This window comes from Centrocercus urophasianus, unplaced genomic scaffold (genome assembly GCF_019232065.1).
Source record: "Centrocercus urophasianus isolate 14NV4802_14NV808 unplaced genomic scaffold, USGS_Curo_1.0 seq_9, whole genome shotgun sequence".
In the NCBI taxonomy this organism is placed as follows: domain Eukaryota; kingdom Metazoa; phylum Chordata; class Aves; order Galliformes; family Phasianidae; genus Centrocercus; species Centrocercus urophasianus.
In genome coordinates this window covers 22,441,673-22,465,664 of record NW_024885532.1, presented here as the reverse complement: position 1 = coordinate 22,465,664, position 23,992 = coordinate 22,441,673, and the positions used below count along the sequence as shown (strand labels likewise).

At 37.1% G+C, this 23,992-nt stretch overlaps 1 protein-coding gene across 5 annotated transcripts in view; it reads left to right on the top strand.

Annotated features, from left to right (window-relative positions):
• ZC3H13 (zinc finger CCCH-type containing 13) overlaps nucleotides 1-23,992 on the top strand; it is a 44,740-nt gene that overhangs the window by 11,622 nt on the left and 9,126 nt on the right. For 3 of the 5 annotated variants that reach the window (XM_042838709.1, XM_042838708.1, XM_042838710.1), the window contains 11 exons: nucleotides 292-403; nucleotides 7,225-7,333; nucleotides 10,135-10,274; nucleotides 10,948-11,108; nucleotides 11,805-12,002; nucleotides 13,293-13,466; nucleotides 16,502-16,812; nucleotides 18,134-18,598; nucleotides 19,196-19,378; nucleotides 22,017-22,560; nucleotides 23,608-23,750. In XM_042838709.1, the coding sequence (XP_042694643.1) occupies nucleotides 292-403; nucleotides 7,225-7,333; nucleotides 10,135-10,274; nucleotides 10,948-11,108; nucleotides 11,805-12,002; nucleotides 13,293-13,466; nucleotides 16,502-16,812; nucleotides 18,134-18,598; nucleotides 19,196-19,378; nucleotides 22,017-22,560; nucleotides 23,608-23,750 (2,540 nt within the window). The remainder of the gene's footprint in view (nucleotides 1-291; nucleotides 404-7,224; nucleotides 7,334-10,134; nucleotides 10,275-10,947; nucleotides 11,109-11,804; nucleotides 12,003-13,292; nucleotides 13,467-16,501; nucleotides 16,813-18,133; nucleotides 18,599-19,195; nucleotides 19,379-22,016; nucleotides 22,561-23,607; nucleotides 23,751-23,992) is intronic. The other 2 variants (XM_042838711.1, XM_042838712.1) reach the window with 1 other exon arrangement.

The window sequence follows — 23,992 nt, the reverse complement described above, 5'->3', positions numbered from 1 at the left end:
AAATAGGTTTGTTGGTGCTAGCATCACCTGTAGCTGATGTAGAGTGGCCACTGAGCCATGACATAGTGCCATACGTACGTACAATTAAATCTGTCTTGGTGTTCTGAAAGAGGGTTTTTTTTTTTTTTAATGCTTAAGCCCATTAAAACTGAATAATTTGTTGTCATCCTCATCGCTTCTATTGAGAGATTTAGATCTCTCTATATATACTAATAACAAATAGAGTTAAGATTGAATTCCTTTTAAAATAATCCCACAGAACTGGTTATATTAAGTTTCTGTATTATACAGGTCACCAGAAAGGCCTACTGGAGATCTCCGGGAAAGAATGAAGAACAAACGCCAAGATGTTGAGGCTGAGCCACAGAAACGAAGTACAGAGGAATCGTCCTCTCCTGTTAGGGTAAGAATGGAGTTTGCAGAGCTCCAGAATCCCTCAGTAGCAATTGGGTGCTGCGTCCTAGAAACCTGTTTGCGGTGACTTGTAATGTTTGAAATGTTGAACAAATAGCTCATTTTGTACAATGGCACGCGGCATATTTCAATGTGAAGTGTCTTAACAGTTGTATTACTTTGCAGGGGTTTTTTTTTTTTTAGCATTTTTTGATCATTTGGTTCCCAACGATTTTATAAATCCCACAGACTAAATTATGCTATAAATACTGATAAACCGGTATTTAATAACAGTGCAGATTCTTTAATATTTCCAAGAAAACATATAAAGTGCTGTTTGAATCATCCATTGTTTTTCCCCCTGACATTTATTGATATCCATCGTTTACATGCATCCCTACTCCAGTTGTTCATCTCAAATTTGCTTTTGATGAGACAATGCAGTTACTGTTGTGCTGGTTCATTTCATCTTCCTCCTCATGTATTCATCAGCCATCCCAACTGCTCACTTCTGGGTTTTGCAGCAAGTCAATTCATCATCACTCTCATTTTCTATGCATCTTTCTGTAAACAACCCCCTACAATATCAGAATTTACTTCAAAATCATATTACCTATTTCTGCACTGATATTTCAAATAGGGGCAGAACTGGTAGCATTATCCTGCAGCCTCTGTAACAATAGCATCAGTGTATTCTTGCATTATGTTTTTTAAGACTAATTTCATATAGATATTGGTTAAAAATTTTTCTTTATGAAAAATCAGTTTTGCTTCTGCAGGTATTAACACCTTCTTTTTTTTTTTTTCCTCTGGGTTTGTTCCTACTTGCTGTGTACAATGAATTTTTCTGTGAGGTGTAAATAAATCAACAGCAGCTGCTATAATTGAATTAACTGAATGGCTTATCTTCCAATCATGTTTTCAGTTGCTGTTAATTTGTGTAAACTTTCAGTCTTTTTATTCTTTTACTTAAATGTGTTTCTTTTATTTTCTGGTAGTTTGAATAAACTGTTTAATTATTAAGCACATGGTTGGTGGGAAAAGTGTTTTTTTTTTTTTCCAACCATTATTAAAAATTTACTGTAACTTCTCTCTTGGTACAACTCTTAATTTTGATGTAATTCTTGCTTTTGATTAGTTAACTGTTTTTTTATAGTATTCTATTCATGCAATAATAAAATACTCTTAATGAACTAAACCCCAAATAAACATGAACTGGAATCAAAAGGAGTTTGAGAATTAGTGGCTCTGTTAAATACCGAGGAGTTGTTCACAGGTGTTAAGCACACTGCAGAGAAATGTGCTTCAATCTTATAAAACACAAGGCTGAGGAAACCACTGAATTTTTATATTAATGGCACAGAGGCAACGGTGGAAAATAAGAGAGATCCAAAGAAAATATTCAGGAGAAAATAAATGCAGAGAGATAGTCATCAAGAGTTGCATTCCAGAGAACCAGGATGTCCAAAAGAACAGAAGACTGGAGTGACTGAACTGCTTACAAAATTCTTGCTCCATCATTAGAATCGTTGTTATGGTGGAGATCTAGCCATTGACATTTTCATCTCTTACTAAAGCTTCTTAATTTTACTTGGAAATAATGGAAGGTAGCTTGCTCCATAAAAAGTTTCATAATTATGTGGTTTATTTCTCTTTTTAAATAAAGAAGAAAGAGCATTGTGCCTGCAGTCAAAATTTGTGTTTCACTGATCTACTAGCATTGAAACTTGAACAGAGAATAGTGGCTAAAAGAGAACTGGTATAAGTGAAATCTTAAATAGCTTCTTTTGAAACAAAGCTTTTGAAGACTAGATCGAAGAATAACAAATCCAATATTGCCAAATATAAAAGCCAGCTAAGGGGAAAAATTCAAATCAGTTTCAAATGATGGAGTTACAGAGGGTGCAATGATGCTTCACCTAAAGAGCAAGTACTTTTAAGAATGTGGAAAAAAATGTTGGGCATCCCAAATGTCAAACTTTGCAGAAGATGTGGAAACACTGAAATCATTAACTGAAATTAATAAAGTCTGAGGAACGCCATAGGGACAGGGGAAAAGATTTTTGGCAGTACGATGGCGGATGAAACGTGGTATTGGCGAGTGCCATGCAGTGCACAGCAAGGGAAGTATTTAATACAAAGAAGTGGTGAATAAATCTTTTGAAAATCACTGAAATCATCCAGTAGGGAAATAAGTTATTGTGGACAGCTCAATGAAATCATCTATTCAAAGTGCAGTCACAGTTGCAGATACAAGAACTCAGGTATATAAAAATGGAATAGAAAATGATTAATATTGTGCTGTAGGAATTAATGGTCCAGTTTTATTTGAAATGCTGTTTCATTATGATCACCTGTATGCGAGACAATACAGTCAAAGGTCTTTTGGCAGTGGGCAAGGAGTGAGAAGGAGACTGGAGAATAGAAGAAAAGAGATGTTGTGAATGCATATAATGTATGATTGAGAGAATGTAAACTAGGTGCGTCTTGCTCATACTTTGTCCTAGTAGAAACAATGGCAAATTTGAAGGGGAAATGCTATTTACATTATATATAATAGTTCTACCTGGTTTCCAGGAGATACAGTCAAAAACCTGAATAGGTTCCGCAGAAAGTTGAGACAGTGTAACTAGTATAAAATCTTCCCCAAGAAAAGAGTTTTCATGTTGTTTCGAGACATAAGATAACCAGTAAAATCTGTATGCACTTAGAAAGAAAATTCCTATATGGGTAGCTTATAAAATATATCCTTTATTATTTCTTCATGTCTTGTACTATTACTTTCAGAGACAATATACTATATTACTTGGATAACTACAGTGATCTCAAGAGTTTTCTTGATTCTTAAGTTTGTATTGAGAATTATTTCAGTTCTGCATGTCAGTGTGTCAATTATGGTACAAAGAATTAGGAAAGATTCTCACTATTACCGTATTTAGTTGGAAATTCTGATATTGAATGTTGAGTTTTTCTCTAAATTACAAGAAGGTAGTTTCACTAGAGTATTTGAAGTGTTACGTAAAGCAACTTCTGGGAGATCTGTGTCATTTGGGGAACAGTGGGAAGAACTTGATTTTCATTTAGGAAAGGTTTTTGTACAGAATGTGTGTCGCGTGTTTCATATCTGTGCTTTTTGTCACTGGCTTTTGAATACTTACACTGGAAATGGAAGTCAGCATTGTCCTCCATCTCCGAAATGGAATCGATACCTGTTCATTTCAGGGAAGCTTCATTTTCGTGTGTGTTTATGTTGTATAGTAGTAGTTTTCAATATGAAGATATATTATGCGTAGAGTAAAATAGTATTGTACTTAACCAAAAGATTATATAGGTATATACATGATAGCTTGTTCTAGAATTAAAGCAATAGGCGCTTCTGAGCTAGTTTATAATGCTGCTGTACGTATGTGTAGTGGCAAGGCTGAAACTGAAGCTTCTGCCTTGTGAGAACTGTAGATGGTAAGAGCCTTTTAAATGTTCTCTCTGTCAGCATTGGCAAAATAGCACTTAATGACTAGAGGCATGTTTTGCGGACTGAATGAGTCCTTTAGTGCTTGGCCATAGTCCGTTGGCTGTAGTGGGAACTTGAAGTAGACCTCAAGTCTTGTGCTGTCGAGTGCCAATTGTGTCTTAGGAAGTGTGGAACTTCAACTTCAGTAGATGTTAAATTTAATAAAATCTCATAGCATTCAGTTGTAATGTGTTTTTTTGTTTTTTCTTGAGTAGCATTTATTCTGAAGTTCAACGTTAAATGTAATCACCTGTTTAACACGTGAATAGCTTAACTTTGAGCATATACCTGAAAACAGCATAGTCAAGGTCTTCTAAATTATTGTCTACGCTTAGAGAATCGTAGAATCACCAAGTTTGGAAAAGAACTCCAAGATAATCCAGTCCAATCATCCACCTACCACCAGTATTTCCCATTAAACCTTGTCTCTCAGTACAACATGTAAACATTTCTTCAACACCTCCAAGGATGGTGACTCCACCGCCTCCCTGGGCAGCCTGTGCCACTGACTCACCACTCTTGGAGAAGAAATTTTTCCACATATCCAACCTTAACCTCCCCTGATTCAACTTAAGCCCATTTTTTTTCTTTTTTAATTAAATACTCTAAAGGTTTAATGTTTCTCTTCCAGTAAATGGAGGTTTTTTTCAGAGTCTGCAGAAAAGTAGTTTGCAGATGTGTCAGAAGTGGATGTAGTATCTTCAACTTCAAATGAAAGACGTGCTTTTGTCCTTTAGGAGGACAATTTACTTTATTCTTGCTTTGTAAGGGAAAGAGAAAACGTGATGTAAAGTACAGGAATGCCTGTAAGGATATGAATGAATTATTTGCTTATTAACTAGTATCACCCATAGTATGAGGGAATGAAATTCATTGTAAGTAAAACAACTACCGTAAAAGGAATATATTGAAGACTATTCCATGAGAAAATGTGAATGTGTTTTAAACCATCATAACTTAAATGCTTCAACTGTGTGCCCTGGGAAAATATACTCAGTTTTTAAGCTCAGATTTTTTTTTTTTTTCAAGATGCAGTGCTACCAGAGTATTTTCTCCTGACAATTAAACTCAAGTTGTTGAGCATATGGACGGGCTCAGATGCAGTTGTGCTGACTTGTGAAATAGCATGCTTACATAAAACTTGTCTGTTCCCTTCCCCTACATTCAGTATTTAATAAAATTCCTTACATAGATGATTTTGTTCTTGGTTCTTTTTTAGAAGTATGATTTTCCCACTGTTGCCGCTACTGAATCTGTCCACTGAAAGGAGAAAATAAAAGCTGTTTCAGAATGTTGGGTTGGGTTTTAAAGTTTGGAGATGTAGGTGAGATACGTACCGGTTCTGTATGGTTGCTAACTTGGACTTTTAAGTTGTTCTTGAAACATTTTGATGAAACTGCAGGTTCTTTGGTGGCATGTTGCTTTGTGAGTTGGCCTTGAGATGTTTTTTAAAGCTAGTATCTATGAGGGGTATCCTGACATGCTGGTTTGCTGGTACCGAATAGTGTTGAATTAATAGAACCTGGTGTTTTTAAGAATTAATGTCTATTATTGTAATTATAAGAATTAGTTGGATTATATAGCAAAAATAAGCATTTTAGTAGAACACATTCAGCCTTCAAGCAGAGCTAGAAAAATGAAAGTGCTTTAAGCAAAAAAAGAATTGCTGAAGGAGAGACTTGTTGATAAAGCTGCAAACTTCAAATCTTATGAGCCATTTTTTTGTTGTTGTTTTTTCAAGTAAGTTGCTTTGGAGCTTAGTATGGTTTTTGCACTTAGACTGGAATGCTGTTGGCCCATGTTGTGCTGATGTTGGAAATCAGTGTGACCTGGTAGGTTAGGACTGTGTGCATCCTTTTAGAGAACCTGTCGTAAAGTGATGAAAATCTCTCTTGTCCTCACTGTAGAAGCTGCTTGAAATTACACTTGACACAAGGTAGTTCTTTAATGAGAAGTTCCTCTGTATTATTTAGTAAATGCTCAGTTTTTCAAAACCTTTAAGGCTTTGAATATGACATAATGCATCAAGAAGAAAGGTTTGAGGATAACTGTGCATTTCAGTTTACTAGGGAAAATAAGCACAGTACTTAGTCTGTCATTGTTTATGTAATTAGGCTAGAGTTTGACATTGTTAAAGAAATAAAGGAATAGTTTAATTGTATTGACTGAGGAGTGACTCTCCGTGATACTGTATTATTTCCTCACTGTGTCTCTAAGGTGCTGTTAAGGGTTTAAATGAAGTAATGGCTTAAGTCCCAATAGGGAATAGCTAGTGAAATTCTCAGGCATCTCCTTTTCCTTCACATAAGGGATCCAACGTACCAGCGCTGAAGAATCCCCAAAAGACAAAAGAAAACACTGTGGGAGGTGAGAAGAAAAGGGGAGTGGGGCAGGCTTTCATTAATTGCTCTTTCTGGTTTCCTGTATAATAAATTAGCCTTCTATGCTTGGATATTCTTTTTATTATTATTATTATTATTTTGTTGCATACAGTTAAAAGAATTTCTCTTGTACTTGGCTTGGGTCCAGATAGATTATTTACAGTGTGGATACAGTAGAGGCAATGATGCTTTACTACTGGAATGCAGGGGGGGTGAGGAAAGCAGCACAGGTCCAGTTGTCTTTTGAAACTGTTTCCTTCAAGAATAGTCTCTGACAGCCTTAGGTATCCATAGGACCATCATGGTCCTATATACCACGTGCTGTTTAGCCAGATGTGAAGTGAGTGCTACTGCGATAGGCTTGTCCTGTAACACTGGACCAATGAGCAAAGATAAAGCTTTCAAGAAAACCTCATTCCAGTGTGTTGCTTTTGTTTTTTGTTTTTTTTTTCCCCTTCCTTCTGCCAGCCTCTCTCTTTTCCCTCCCCACGTTGTTAATCCTCCCAAGCTAAGTGGTTCAGCTTCTCCAAAGGTCATCTTCCTTTCATATGACATTCTTATTTACAGCTGAGAACTCTTAATGTTGTTAAACTTATGATTTTAAGAGCCTGATCTATTCTTTTGATTCCTATTTTAAACTTGATTTTCTGGCACATGCTTGATTCTTGCCCTGCCTGTAAACCTTATTTGACAAATCCCTTTTTCTCTCTTTTCCCGATCTGCTATTTGCATACTGATTATACGAAATTGCATTAGAATATTTTGCCTGTGGATTCTCTGCTTATTTGAAAAGGTATATGGTCAACAGGCTAAAGGGGAAAATGCTTTTTGTGCTATAAAAAAAGGAACAGCCTAAATACCGTGTAAAATGTACCTGCTTCTTCAGGCTTCTTTTAAAAATAAAATTGTTTACTCTAATGCAGTGTTTTTCCCTTATAGAAAGAGTCTTCACGAGGAAGACACAGAGAAAAGGAAGATATCAAAATTACAAAGGAGAGAACACCAGAAAGCGAAGAGGAAAATGGAGATTGGGAAGCAAATAGAGAAGGTAAGGGAAATTAAACTAATTGTCTCACTGCCGTTCAAAGAATTGCCAGATCTGCAGGGCTGTATGTAAGGCAGAAATGGTTATGAAGAGTCAGTCTCTAAGCAGGGTACTTCTATGCAGTAGCCACTAAGATTCATTGCTGGAGGAGAGCAAAGGAGCAGTCAGAGTTGGAGTGCTGTAATAGTAAAACCAACTTATTTTAAAAAACATGCTGTTTTGACTCCTCAGACAACAAGGAACTTTGCTACTGTCTATTCTGTGGCAGAGCCTTTTGCCTTTAGATTAGTGGGAGAATCCAAGATGATCTTGAAACTGGTCAGTGAGAAGAAAGCAGGACTCCTTTGAAGTCAGCAGGGATGTTTTGTTTTTGCATGATGTTTGTCAACTAGCTGATTGTAAAGGGCTCAATTAAAATAACAGCAGCTCAAGGTAGCATTTTATGAACTAGTCATGTTTTGTAAATACTTGGAGAGTGTTAGGAGTTCTGTGTTACAATTGTAGGGACTGTGGTTGAAGGTGATTTTCTTGTATTTGGTGTTGATAATATTAATCTATTTACTATGCAGACAGTCTAGGGAAAATCTGTATTGCTTTCTCACTTCTCTGTTTTCCATTTCCCTTCTGTTAGATGCTGAAATTATGGCAGTGCTAATAGTGTGTTGTTTATGTGATTTCCAAGCATTGGTGTTTCAGCGGTAGTTACAACATTGCAAGACAATGGAGAGGGGCTGGAGGGATTCCGATTCACCTTTGGGGATTCTTTCTACCAAAAGGTTGTGATGGCAAACAAAGAAACAGTCCTTTTTCTGGAGAATGTGTAGCTCTTCTATAGAGAAGGATACTAGATATCAGTAGTTGTATTAGATACATGTTGTGTCAACCCCAAACCTTTCCAAAATACACGAATGTCTGGATGCTTAGCACTTTTGCTTAATGTTTATGTTTAGCTGGAAGCTCCATATGCTAGAAACAAAATACAGACAGTCACAGAGCCTTTCTAAACAAAATACATTCAATTAAACATTTGGGAGGGAGGAGTTGATATATATATTATTCAACAAGAGAAGAGACACATGATTGTCATTTAAATTAAGATGCCTAAAATTTACACATAACCATGTATCTCTCAAATTAGAAATCTTCAGACAATGGGATTTACCTTTTCTGATACCTTGAAAATTATTTTAGCTAACTATATAAATGTAACTGTTATTTGATTAATGATCAGTTGTCTGGTACTGTATTGTAATGTGGAAAATCAAGGTTCAGTAACTGTAGAAAATAAACATTTAATAGTCCAATTGGTCATTTGTGTTTCTGAAAAAAGTAAAACACCCTGGAAATTACTCAAATTCAGATACAATGAATCTATTAGCAGTGAAATACACTATAAGTTATTTTTGAGATGGTGCTCCTGTGTAAATTTCATTAAGTAGGTGGCTTTTCTATTGTTTGGGCTCTAGGTGTTGCAAATATTGTTTTTGAGACACTATTGGAGTAGAATATGTGAAGATGTGTATTGATAGAAGTTGTCAGGTGATTAAAAGAATAAGGTGATAGAGGCTCTCCTTAAATGTAGTTCTGAGAGGTCTTAATGATGGTTTGTTCTGTTGTTACCTTTATAACTCACGTGGGGTCCAAAGAAATGTTGTGCTCAGTGAAGCCTTCCCTCTCTAACCAAACTAGCCATAATATATTTTCACTCCTTTCTGAACTGGAATTTTCAGAGTGATTTAAGAAGCACTGTTGTATGACATGTAGGTATGGAAATAAGAATCCAAGTAAAAAAGTGCAACATAAAAACTTCTATTTCTATGTGTATATATATATATATGTAGTATGAATATCTTAATTCATACATGTTGAAATTTACAGCTTGAGAGTTTTGAATTTTTAAAAATGATGTTAATCATAGGTGTAGTGTCTGATGGATAAAGTATAATGACTGTCTTTTAACACTGAGTATTATATAAATGAATTGATGGACTGGGAAGGGATGTGTGCTGTTAAGAATTGCAGCTTTCTGTAAGCTCTTCTCATGCATTCAAGACACAAGAAGGAAATTAGCAGACTGAAAATAATTATTGCAAAAACTTCTATGTAGTTCCTGTGTCAGAAGAAGAGTGAAAGCTAATGGATGCTTAATGGGATATCTTCTTTTCTGAAGGTTATTTTATCAAAGTGCTTTTTGAACATCAGGCTTAAGTAACAATAAACAAAATGAGGAAAGTAATCAGAGTGAGTAAAACTGCTTACTTTTTCAACAAGATATCAGTTTTGTGGCACAAAAGGTGTGATATGAACTGCTAAGAACTTAATGAAAATTGAGAGGTTTTTTTTTTAATGTTAAAGGCAGGTAGTAATGATGTGAAAGAGGTCGTGCAGACCATCCTTTTATTTTAAAGTGAGTGTGTAGATGTAATTAAACAAGGGTATCAATTGTTTTGTGGGATACCTTATTAAACAGAAAGCTCTAGTGTAGAACATTACCATTTAAAACCACTTCATGTGAGATTTCCCAATTGAATAGGGCTCTGCGTATTTTTGATCTTTGTGAAAACACTCATGTTAGATATTTTTGTTACTGAAATAGAAATAAATGGTTAAGGTGTGTGGTAATAACTGCATTTATTTCACGTTCATACGGATAATTTGAGGAGAGATTTGGTTTGTTGATGCATTTAGGTAATGCTTGAAAGACACTGACATATTTATGTTTGGTATCTGGTATGCTAAGTGATATTATTTATTTCATATGTAATCAGTTTGTTAATCTATTTGCCTTTTTATTTTAAATAAAGACTCTGATAATGGAGATGTTAACTATGATTATGATCATGAGCTGTCTTTGGAAATGAAGCGCCAAAAGATTCAGAGAGAACTCATGAAGTTGGAACAGGAAAACATGGAGAAACGAGAGGAGATTGTCATTAAAAAGGAGGTTTGTATTCTGTAAATGCAAAATTAAAAAAAAGACTTCGGATTTGTTTTCCAGAAGACCTGAGCTTCTGGACAAATACTCTGCTGTGTTACACAGTAGTAAATAAGTGGCATGTGTATAACTTGGCATGTTAATTGGATGTCGCTTGCAGGTATCTGCTCAATCATATAGCACTATAGCCAAGTTTTCTTCTCAGTCAGTGAGAAACTGCAATTGAATGACTTGACACCTTTAACGGAGATAATATGTAGACGAAAACACAAGGCATAACTTACACAAAGTTCCTTTTCATGTAAGAGGAAAGTAGAGTGACCAGATGCAAAGCTGTTACCAGGTTGCTGAGAACTCTTATTCTTGGGAAGGTTTTTTTTCTGCTTTTTTTTTTTTTTTTTTAATCTGATAGTCCATTGGAAAAACTTGGCTGCTAACTGGGATTGTACTGATTATAATCTTCTACTAATACATTTTTCTAATGTATTGCAGTGCATCATCTTCTCTTCCCTCGTATTTTATGTCATCTTTTTTGAAATCTCTGGTTAGTTTATTTGAAGTAGATGTGTAAATGATTCAGGTCTCACATCTAGACTGTTATTTACATATTTGATCTATATCAGCATGTAGCAAAGCTTTTGAGCGTCAGCATTTTATTATTTAATGTACTCTTTTCCTCAAGATTTCTCCAGAGGTGGTTAGGTCTAAATTATCACCATCGCCATCACCAAGAAAGTCTAGCAAGTCTCCAAAACGAAGGTCTAGTCCAAAGTCTTCCTCTTCGGCTAGTAAGAAAGAGAAGAAGGCATCTACTGTATCTTCCCCACTTTTGGATCAGCAAAGGTCAGTAGATGCATCTTGGGAGAATATGGAAGCAGATAACTATATTAATTTTTGTTACTGAGCTTCTCATAATCAGTACAATTTTCAATTTTCTTTCCTTTCTGAACTTCTCAAAATGGTACTTCCTCTTAGAGAGTAGAACAGAGATAGTGTTATTGACTTGTAATATGTGGCAGCAGCTGCTTTGTACGTTTATGTCAGGGATCATTTATATGAAAAAAGGATGTAAAAGTTTTTGAACTGTGAGATATGTATTTCAGAACAGATAGATGCTTTGTGCTGAGTCAGGTAGTTAACTTTAAATCTACGATAGGAGTTCTTTAAGTTATTTTCTGTATGTGTGTGATGTATTGCACTGAAAAGTGGGGAGTCTAAGCAGACCAGATATTGTAGAGTTCTGATCTTGTGATACGTGCAGTTCATGTGAGGACATTGCAACTGCAGAAAACAATTCTGTCTGAATGGGAGCAGTTTCTATTTTTGCTTACTTGTTTCAGAAGTAAAAGGTTATAAATTGCAGAGCTCAGTATGAATTTGTACCCTTCAGTCAAGTTATTGAGCACTGCTTGCTAATGGAGTGGTGAATCCTATCTTAAAAGCTGCAAAGCCCTTTCCATTTTAACTTTTCCTGACAACATCTGGAAAGTCACTATTTGAAGTAGTTGGCACTCTATTTTCTTTTTAATTTATCTCTAGGAGTTCTAAAAGTAATCAGAGTAAAAAGAAAGGTCCTCGTACCCCAAGTCCTCCTCCTCCAGTACAAGAGGAAACTTCCTTAGGAAAAAAACACAAAGAAAAGCATAAAGGCAAAGAACGTTTAGATGAAAAGACAAGGGAGGTGAAAGAGAGAGGGCGTGACTTTGAAAGGCACAAAGAGAAAAAAGAGAAGCAGAGGTAAGTTATGTTGCGTTATTAGCTTTTCAACTTAATGTAACCTTGCTTTTAAAGTTATCCTTTATAAAGTATTTTGGTCCTGGTTAAGTATTTTAAATGTGCTACCTGGATTGATAGATAAAATGTAACATATTGGCAGGTTTAAGATACATAACAATAAGTTTCTCAAATGCTCTTTGGAAAATTTAATTGTTATTCAGGAAGTTGGACATTCATGAATGAAATAATTCATTTGCCAAAATCTTTATCAAATCATTTGCTTGTCTGCTTGCCTGCTTTTCTGAAATCTTGGAGGACTAATATCTTTCTAAATTGTTAGTGGCACCCTTAGACTTGGGTTGTTAGAAAGCGTTTCTGAAGAAGTCTGTTGGAATTCTGCAATTTCTTCACTTACACATACGTATATATATGTATATATATATCTCAAATGGTGGACTGATAGGACTATTCTCTTAGTCTTTTGAAGCATGGTTGTTAATGTTGTGTCAACTTTAATGGTTGATAAATATAACATTTGCATTTTTAAGCCTTATGTTGCCTTGATAAAAATAGAGTAGTACATATTTGTACATGCTTGCTGTGGTAACTAGCACAGCAAAGACTTAGGAGTGGAAGACCACTAAATTGTGTATTTTTAATTGATAAATATATATATATATATATATATATATTATTTCGCCCGTGTTTGCCAGCTTCATTACTGGAAGGTTGTAAACCATAGAAAACTAAGGTAGTACTGAAAGGGTCAAGAGGCTCATGGATTTACTATAATCAGGTATTGCTGTGTTGACTGCAGCCTTTGATTTCAGTACTGGATTTTCATTGACCTTTCTTACTATAAAAATTAATGTGAAATCTTCATGGAGTGCAGTAAGTGAAATAGATGAACTTTCAGACAGATCTTTCATTTGTTAGAAAATGTGATTAGTGTTTCAAAGTATCTGAGTCTTCTTAAATGAAATACTAACATTACAGAAATTTTGTATCAGGCAACAAGATAAGTCTCCACTGATAGAAGTTTTGTTTCACCACTGACTGAAATGTTAGGTAAAATTACAAGCCTGTTTTCATTTTACTGTCTTATAATTCTGAATTTTAGAATTCATTGGTTAGTGAACATCTTGTATTCCGTAATTCTGCTAGCTTTAAGGTAATTTCATATATGGAATTACAGATGGAACTAACCCTTCTTTAAGGGTAATTTTTGATCCTGTGAGTAAAAGTTCTCTCATAGAAATGCACTAAAGCGTTGTTACGCCTGTTGAACAAGCTGCTCTTTATGTTTCCCAGAGATCCTTCTGAAGGTTCCCATAGACAGAAGCGTTCTCCCAGTCCTGCAGATCATTCTGGCAGTAATTCCTCTCCTTCCAGGGAGTATTCACCACCTGCTGCGAGGCGACGACAAGTCTCACGAGCCCCGGTGAAATCAACTACTCACAAGCATAACTTCTCACCCTCTCGCAGGTGAGTGTTGTGTTCAGCTGCATAGATTACTCCCATATTAGTTCTCGTTGAGAAATTTCCTCCATTGCTTTGACTGCTTGTTCATGGGTGTCTATTTGTGGGTATGTGGTTGCCTCAAAAAATGGAGCTCAGAGGCTTTTTTATGTTTTTGTTTGTTTGTGCAAGTGCTGCATGGAAAGTACTTGTCATGTCAGAAGCACAAGTCGTTGTGCAGGCTTCCATTCATCAGTTCCTCTCAGATATTTTGGCTTTACATGGAACTTCACAAGTCTAATATGAGATGTGCTCAGTCTGTGATCATTTAGGAACCTTTTTTCCTCTTCTTCTCCTTCATTGGAAAGCAAAAAATGTGAGGAATGTATCTTGGAACTGGGGAAGGAACAGAATTTCAGCATTCTGAAATGGATATGATGATGCACTTAATAATCTTGGCTCTATCTTTCTTGAAAAGCAAAGGCAGCTAACTAAACAGTACATAAGGACCATTTCAGAGACCCTTCAGATAAGACACAATTTCTGCTGATTCTAGGCACCTTAGGAAAAAATCTTTTCCACCCTGGGAAAAGTTACAACTTTTTTAAAAAAGGAAAGGGAGAAAGCCTCTTATTTAAGTCTTAAAGAATTTCTAAGTTGTAATTCAGAATGGTAGTGCTAAATACTGTATCCCTAATCTTTGTAATGGAATAGAAGGTATCCTTATTTTCCATGCTTCTATTTGGAAGGGTATGGGAAGGATACCATATGGGCTTTATTTTTCTTGTTTCATCAGCATGAATATATGTGACATCTGTTGAACTATCCTAAGAGTTGTAAGCAAGCTCTTGCTGCTGTGGTTACTCAGCTTATTAATCTAGGCATCATTGATGGAGACTTTCTCCAAATTGGTCAGTTTATTGGAAAGGGAGTAGAGCATCCTGTTTCCCCCTGCAGCTGCCAGTAGTAAGGATACTGATAAACACCTCTGAAGCACCCCTTTCCCCATTTCTAGCCTGTTACAGTGTTTTATTTCTCACTATTCATATGGGGATTTATGCAGACATTTGAAGTATTGTGGAATGGAATTAAACAGAGAAACAGTAGACCTTCTGTTAGAGGGAAGGAAACATGTTTGAAACATTCTGCTTGTCTCCAGTGAAAAGTAAATGTAAAGATGGTAAGTCATGAAATCAGATTCTCTCAGTTCTGGCTCTGACTGTGTTTTACTTTCAGAGCACTTTGGGAGCTTTACTACTGGTTTCCAGCCATCTGTTTCGATTGTATGCAGCCCTGTGAACAAATTATCATCTTAGTGGCATACAGAACTACATGTTCCCTCAGGAATCAGTCCTCTGCCCTCAGTAGTCAGGCTTTCCCTCTTGTGATAGCAAGCTACAGCCAGTGCAGATATACACTTACGGAGACTGAGAAATTTGAGTTTACTATTTCCTGCCATCCATGAAGAATATTTACCTGTAGCATGCACAGGAGACCTTGAGGATTTTTATTTTTTTCAGACAAAAGAGGCTACACTTAAAGATCCAGGATGTCAGACAGTCTGGAGATGTTCCAGGCATCCCTAATCTACAAAAATATATCAGCTGGATCCTATGCAATTTTATATATTCAGATAAAGAGATGCAAATTCTTAGCCTGCTCTTGAGTACTACAAATAGTCTCTGGCATTGACCATCATAGATGCATCTTAGTGGGATAGTTTCCAGGCCTGGCAGTATCTTTCTGCAAGCGTACAGACTTGTAGACGCAGTACACATTAAATCAAAAAACAGATGCAAACTATTCTTCAGCCTTTTTCCGTTAAATATCTTCAAAGGCTGATTTTATTTATTTTTCTGTCTCATCCCTTCCTTTCTTTCAGTTTTTCAGGTTTTTTGAGTCATTGACATTAACTAGGAGGATGAAATGCTGATATTAATAGCAGATTCCCACCATGTTTTTTACCCAAAAAAGACTTCCATACAGACTTGGGTTCCTGTCTCAGATCACCAGTGACTACACTTAGCATTCTGTTCCCAGAGCTTTGCTCCTTGGAAGCTGAATCGTTCCTCTGTTCTTGACATGAGAAGAATCTTTTTACCTGCACAGTCTTAGTCTATTAGAAAATGGCCTTAGCCATGAGATCTATTGCTGAGCAGCATTGATGGCTGTTAATTTAGCTTCTCGAGAGCAACTTGACATGCTGAAAGCCTGCTAACCTGAAGCACTCTGGAGCTTATTCTATTTAGAGTCCAACTGACATCAGCTATCCCACTGAGAATAATTTCTTGTGACATTTTCAAGATATTCAGCAAAACTTGTATTACATATGAATCTCTACCAACCACAACCTGCTGGGCTATTGTGGAATATTGTAGGGAAGATCTTGCCTTTGGTAAAGTAGTCCTTCCTTTGTGAGTCACCTGAAACTGAGAAATTTATCTGTAAGATCTGGAGATTTGTTTAAAGTTACTGACACTATAAAGACATTTAAAAGCATAAAGTAAATTACTTAAGTGATTTTTTTTGAAAATGCACTGTTATTCTGACTCCTGCTCTTCTGTTTGGAGTCTCTGAAATCTTGTGAAGTAGAAGGGAGCTGGGAATTAAGAGCGTGTATTTCCTGTGAAAAGACACTTGCAAGTTGCTTAGATACTGATAAGATAAAACAGCTGCTGCTGAGCTCAAAGGCTTGAAGCCTTTATGTGTCTATGTTGGATGTGCATGTGGTCACACATTTTGAGGAAATCCGTTCACTGTTCTGTAAATGGAATTTAGTTAAGCTATGGGATTTCCAAGATGAGAGAAACTTACTGTATATTTTTTCTTACTTTATAAAGTAAAAGATTTCACTGCTTGTAACATTCATGTTTGTTCAACTTTTAAGTAGATACATGTATGAGTTTCCAGTATACAAGTCTAAACTGTTTGAAGATCAGTGCTTTGTAATAAGAAATAGAACTTGTTTCCAGCAGACAGAGGATAGAGAATGCACAATTTAATTTAATCCCTCGAGTTTAAGTAAGGTCTAGTAATTCAACTTTTGTAACCCTTTCTTGCAGATCTGCTTCTCCATCTGGCCAGCGTCATTCTCCCATATCCTCTAGACATCACTCTTCTTCATCACAGTCAGGTTCCTCTGTTCAAAGACATTCTCCTTCCCCACACCGCAAAAGAACTCCTTCTCCCTCCTATCAAAGGACAGCTTCTCCGCCTGCAAGGCGATCATCTTCCCCCTACCCCCCACGTTCTTCCTCTTCTCCTCAGAGGAAGCGAAGCCCTTCAAGGCACCGATCCCCTGGAAGAGAAAAGGGAAGGCACGATCGAGACCGAACTTCACAGTCTCATGACAGGCGCCACGAAAGGCGGGATGGTATGAATAAAAATAGCACTTGAGGACAGTTTTTATTTGTTTGCAGATTGCATTTTGTACCTTGGTTTTCAGTTTGTGGCATTGTCTTTATCCCAGTGGCCAAGGTGGTGAAGAAAATAATCAGAAAGCTGTATTATTCTTTCTCTGCTGATGGTGCTTGTTTTGGGGACTGTGCAGTGGCTTTGCTCTGTTGGCACTACTTGGGTAGGCTCAGCTGATGCAAGAGATCCTGTAGGCATCTGTTTAGGTGTTTCTTGTGTGAAGCAGTAATGATGACAGTAGATAAGTGATCTTACATTTTTAAGAAGCATTAGCTGGAGCACCCCGTCTGTGGTGAGAGGTTGAAGGAGTTGAGATTGTTTAGTCTGGGGAAGAGAAGGCTGTGGGGAGACCTCACTGCTATCTGCATGTACTTGAAAGGAGCTTGTAAGCAGGAGGGGGATTGACTTTTTCGTGCAAGTAGATAGTGATAGGACAAGGTGGAATGAATTTAAACTGAAAAAGGGGAGGTTTAGGTTACATGTTAGGCAGAAATTCTTCACTCAGAGGGTGCTGGAACAGACTGCCCAGAGAAGCTGTGAATGCCCCATCTGTCATGGGGTTATCTCTAGATCTGTCTATGCCCCATCCCTGAAGGCATTCAAGCCCAGGCTTGATGGGTTCCTGGGCAGTCTGATCTAGTGGTTGACAAGCCTATCTTTTTCATTAAGTGAGGTACATGCAAAAAAAAAAGAATTGTTTCTTCTGGAAGTCCGTAAAGTTGGTTGAGCAATTTGTAATGGACAAACATGCCATTTCTCCCAAGGGATCAATTACAGAGATTGCATTTGTCAGCTTTTTTTAGACCTACTATAAACTCACTTTCCTGAACAATAGCATTATAAACAAACAAACAAACAAAAAGATTTTAGCAGAGCATTGAGGTCTTAAAAGCAGGTGGTCCAGTTATAGCACAGATTTCGTGAAAGTACGTGTGTGTAGAATAGAAAAGAACTATGTTTGTAAGAAAAATGATAACTGTCTTTAAATTGTTGAAGTGTGCTTTCTTTCTAATGTCTTAGAAATTTATTTGTACTATACGTACGCTTTTCTGAATTGCTAAGTATTTGTAAAGTACAAATTCAAATTCACAAAAAAATCTTTAGAGCTTATTGAGTATTTAGATGGATACACAGCATCACGTTATCCTTCTCCCACATTAATTCTAATTTACTGTGAGTATGTCGAAGTTTCCTTTTACGATATTGATTTAATGTTTCTTCTCAATTTTTGCTTGCGTTGATTAAGTTGGGTATATAACACTTTTTAAAATATTTTACAGAAACTAGAGGGAAAAGGGAAAAAGAAAGAGAAACAAGAGATGATCGTGATTATGACCAGGAGCAGAGTACCTCCAGGGATCATAGAGACGATAGAGAATCTCGTGATGGAAGAGATCGGAGGGACACGAGAGATAACAGAGATCGGAGGGAGACGAGGGAATCCAGAGACACTCGAGACTCTAGAGACACAAGAGATTATAGCAGAGATAACAAAGATAGTCGTGACCAAAGAGACTCACGTTCCACGCGAGATTCTCACGACTACAGAGACAGAGAAAGTCGGGATGCCCATAAAAAGGATGACCAGTATCAGGAGGACTCACGCAGCTATGGAAGGTCCCATGGCAGAGAGGAGAGCTCTCGTGCTGAAACAAGGAATGACTCCAGAAGTGATTCCAGAAATGAGAGCAGAAGCGATCGAACTGGCAGAAGTCGAGGCAGAGGTCCAGAATTATCTGACAAAGGTATTACGTGATTTGAAACATCAGTAAGCGTCTTTATCATTGGAGATTGAATCTTGACATCTGTGTTACCTTGTTTGACAAGACATATGGAAACTGCCAAATAGTTCATCCTTTTAAGTTATGTTCACAGTTGTTTTGTTATTAAATTAGAAGGATTGATTAAAATTATAGCCCTTTTGCTTTCTCCATTTGTTAAAAGAGACGTGACACTGGTATTCTGCCATATTGGTTTAAAACAAACTCGAGTCCATGCAACAACCTAGATGATTCTGTTGCCCAACCCTGGGTTTTCTCATGGACCACAAGCAACAAGAGGCTGATGTGTAGGAGATTAGTAGGGAACAGCACGTCTCCAAGTACTCGACAGCAATTTTATTTTCTCAAAAGCAGCTGTGTAGACCGTATTTCTTCCCCATCTCCTCTTATTTGATAAAGAGGAAAAAAAGGGGGAAATTTTAAACTTTGACAGTATTTTTGAAAGTTTGGTGCACTATGTCGAACAGTTTGATGAAACGTTGATACTGCAGTTAGAGTAAAACATGAATGGATTTCCATATGTGTGAGAACTCATCTTTTATATTGTTACATCACTATTAGGAAGTCGGGGGACTAGAGGATCCCAGGTTGATGGTCACAGCAGTAGTGGAAACTACCATGACAGTTGGGAATCAAGGAGTAGCTACCCTGATCGGGATCGCTACGATAGTCGAGACCAAGCAAGGGATTCCTCCTTTGAAAGAAGGCATGGTGAACGGGACAGGCGGGACAACAGAGAAAGAGGTATTTTAATGCATATGTTACACGCACATAGATATGTATTACACACACATAGTGTATGTATGAAGGTGGATATCCTTTATTTCCACCTCCTCCCACTACTAATTCATAAATAACTATGCGCTAATATTAATCCTATACTTCAAATTAAATTCATCGATAGGGGTAACCTGTAAAGATGGTACAGATACCAGTTATCATGGAAAGAAGATGCAGAATTGTTCTTTTAGACGGAGAATGAAAGATGTCACACTTTTTCACCTGAAAGCATACTCTATTGTCTCTGAGTAACTCAGTAACAAGTTCCACTCTGGAGAACATTTGTATTACTCACTATTTAAGGGAAGAGAAGTCAAGCAAATTAAAATGTTATGGAAATGAAAGGAGGAGCTATGAAGAACAAATATAAAACTACAGTGATTTTTTTTCTCTCTCAATAAGAGAGTTTTGTAAAGGACAGGTGTTTTCTAGGTGTTCACCTTCAGTTTTTCAAAGGGGTGTTTTGTGTGCTACTTTGTGGAATGTTTTTTGGCCTGCTGAAATATGTCTGTTATTGCTTGTTGTTGTTAAAGTTATTGCCCTAGATTCTCTTGTGTCTTCAAGGCAGAATTTCAGCAGACCTGTTCTCTAGGTTTCCTTTCTCATGTTAGCTGAAAAATGCTGCAGTTTGAATGTGCCCTGGGAGGTCAGCTCTTGCAGACTAGCTTTCACATCATCCATTTCCGAACACCCAGTGAATAACTTAGTTTGTACTTTCCCTATCATACTGAGTTTTTCATTAAAAACAAAAAGAAACAGCACCTTAGAAGTAAAGACAAGTTACTAAAACAAAATATGTTTCTTGAAGGGAAGATGCTTTGAATGGGCTATTTTTTCCTTTTGGGGAAAAAAAAATAGGTAAAGGACTTAAATGGAGATAAAATTTGTCATTTCATCCTTAAAAAGTTAGATCATTTTTTCTAATTTCAAATCCAATTCAGAGATATAAGTCAACACATAGTTTCCATGATTAGACCAGTGTCTTAAAATTTGTCATTTGGGGGGGTATCAGGGTAGATTCTTGTTGGTGCTTTGTTCAGTGATGTATAAAGAAACTTTTCAGTGTGATTTTAAAATGCAAGCCTGTGTATTTGATCTCTCTTTAATTCAGCTGAAGTACCTAGGTTGGTATACCCAACCACTGTTGCAGTGGTGCTTCATATAATAAGGTTGTTCAAGAAGTGCTGATGTTCCATGTTCAAATGTCTAATACACTTGCAGGTATCTTGAGTAGTGTAAATGTTTTGTGTCTATGTTTTGTCACAAAACCTGACCTAGTAAATATTGCAGAACTTTTGTCTAAAACTTAGTACTAGGTATGCCCAATATATCATCTTATATAGTTACAGACACCGTTTGAAGGATATGAAACCTATCGTGGAACCAATTGCATGAACTGATGTTTTAAGATCTGTAAAAACAAGTATTAACATCTATGGCAGAAATGTCATTCAAGTTTACTTTTAATTTTACCTGCTAACGGGAGAGCATTAAATCATTATTAATTCACTCTGACATTAAAATTGATTAAACCAATGGAAATGTGCATGTTTTATTGACTAAGTCCTGTTCAGATGCTGCCTGCTTGTCCCTGGTGGGCATTGTTTCAGTTTATGGGGAGGTATGCTCAAAGTGATGGCCTTCACTCTTTTTCCACTGTTTGTGTTTGTTGTATAATGCTTCAGGTATGTATAGTGGAATAAGTTTTATTGATCTTTCACTGTTGAAATACCTCTAATATCAGCACAAAAATTGTTACAAAGTCATCAAAATTTACCAAACTGTTCAAATAAAATATATTAAGAAGTAATAAAGTGCAGCTAAACTTCAGCTGTAGATCTCCACTGAGCAAATGCCCCTAGATAATCAAGCTTCACTGTCCTTCTGGATCAGTTATTCTACATATGAGTGTAGTTTTCTTGATAACCCTGATCCACTGTCTGAACATTGAAAAACTCAGCTTCTTTGAAGACACATGAAAACTTAGGGCAGGTATGTATTCTGTATTTCGTCATCATCTCTCCTTTTCAGTTGGATTTGGTTTTGCCTTTCTCTGCAGGGATCTCTTTTGGGAGGAGATAGGCGATATATAGGAGATATATAGAAAAAATTGAAGCAAAATAAATGCAGTGAATTCTTGTAAGCCTGTGATGCTTGGTTTTTAGAGGTAACATTTTCTTAAAGAAGTTCTAATACTTCGTTTTCATGCCTATGTCATTCTGAGCTTTCCAGGATCCTGTACAAGATTTTGAATGATTCCATCATGTGGTAATAGTAGCTAGATTGAGTTTATATAATTACCTATTGAACCCTTTCAGAACCATCTGATAGAAAATAAAATTTTCCTAGTGACTTCTTTCTAAAGTAAGGAAAGATCCCCCCTGAAATACTGATAAAAAAGTCAAAAGTAGTACTGCTTTTTGTATCCCTCTCACCCCAAGAGAATACCCAGGTTTCTGCAGGGAGTCACTTCTCTTTTAATGCAAACCAATATCGTCAATATTGTCAAAACAAAAACTCTCAGTATGTTATTAGTGCAGTGCAAGTAACGTATATGTCATCCATGTAACACTTGGTAACCAAAACTTCCCTCTTTTCACAGATCAGAGAGCAAGCTCACCAGTACGGCATCAAGGACGAAGTGATGACCTCGAGCGGGACGAAAGACGAGATGAACGAAGGGTAGACCGAAGTGATGATAGGAGAGATGAAAGGGCCCGGGAGAGAGAGCGAGAAAGAGAGAGGGACCGAGAGAGGGAGAGAGAAAGAGACCGGGAACGAGAGAGAGAGAAGGAAAGGGAGTTGGAACGAGATCGTGCTCGGGAACGAGAGAGGGAGCGAGAGAGGGACAAAGATAGGGATCGTGAGCGTGATCGAGACCGGGACCATGACAGAGAAAGGGAACGAGAAAGAGAAAGAGAGAAGGAGAGAGAGCGAGAGAGGGAGGAACGAGAGAGGGAGAGAGAGCGTGAAAGAGATCGCGAGCGGGAACGAGAAAGGGAGCGAGGTCGAGACAGGGATAAAGAAAGAGAGCGCCAGAGAGACTGGGATGACAAAGACAAAGGGAGAGAAGACCGCAGGGATAAGAGAGAAGATATTCGAGAAGAAAGAAGCTCGAGAGATGTCCATGAAGAAAGGAAGTCCAAGTAAGTAGATCTGAATGTTCTTTCAATCAAAAGAAAAACGCCTTTTAGTGTTGATGTCAGTCAGTTAGTGAGCAGGGCAGTATCATAAGGAGAGAGGATGCCATGTTTATGCAGAGGTGCAGTCTAGAGCCACGCCTTCCCTGTATCTATGTGTCATGGGCCAGTAGCTACAAAATCAGTGTGTATGCTGTGTTGGTGTACTTAGCATGGTGCTTTCCTAGTGCAAAATCATGGAACAACTCAGGATTTGACGACTGAATCAGAACATACCATTTCCTCTTCTAAGTGTGCTTGTGTGGCCTTGGTTTTATAGTGCAGGCATTACACACTTAGTGCAGACTGTGGTACCTTTTGAATTTTCATGAGTCGGATAGCTGCTGTGTTGGGTTGGAGTTCATGACTTTATTCATTAAATTTCTATTGAACATACATTACCCTTTGCACTGTTGACTTTTCAGCGCCAGAAGGCTACACAGGAAAGGCATGAACAGTACCCAAGTAAATGTGTGATGTTTCTATTTCTTAAGTAAATGCCACTCATTCTCTTTTTTTTTTTCATCTAGTACAATAAAATTCTCATTGTGACATCAATAATGAGCAATGCAGTGTTGTCTTGAGTTGCAGCTTTGCTTGGAAATAATACTAGGTTTTGTGTGACAGAATTGTGGAGCTCTATAGTTAATCTAGCTTTCCTCCATCCCTTTTGGGGGGGAAAAGTAAACATTTACGTTAGAGCTTAGCTGCCAGCTGAGGTCAGCCCATTGCAAGGATCATTGCCACAGGAAAAACAGTGATTTTAATATTCTTTCATACCTTCTTGTTAAAAAAAAAGTTGTTTGAAGTATTAGAGTTTTAGTTTATTGTTTACTTTACATGTTTATGACAGGAAAGAATACTTCAGGTTTTAAAATAACTTAGAAAGCGACAAAACTTTTTGGCATCCTTGCTCATGTTATCTTGTATGAGGTGTGTTATGTTTGCGGTGCTTATGCTTCAGAGATTGGATCGATCGATGATAAACTCAATTATTTAATGTTTTCTTTAAAGAACCCTCAAGGAATTTGACTACAAATATTTGCTCTGCAGGAAGCGTCACAGAAATGAAAGCAGTCCAAGCCCTCGTCAGTCACCCAAACGTCGCCGTGAGCACTCTCCTGACAGTGATGCTTACAACAGTGGAGATGATAAAAGTAAGTAGCCTTTGCCTATGGAAAATAACTTGCAGTCTTACATAGAAAAAAAAGCCACAAAGAAGATTTTTGTAAGTCTCCTCTTCCCCTTCCATGTCTGTTAAGATGCATGCTTACCAAAGCAAAAGTAGTCTGTTGCTGTTGCAGCACGTTAAAAAAAAAAACACAAGAAAACAAAATACGTAAATGAAATGATGGATTATTTGTTTTGATTGATACCTATTAGCATGCAGAAGATGCCA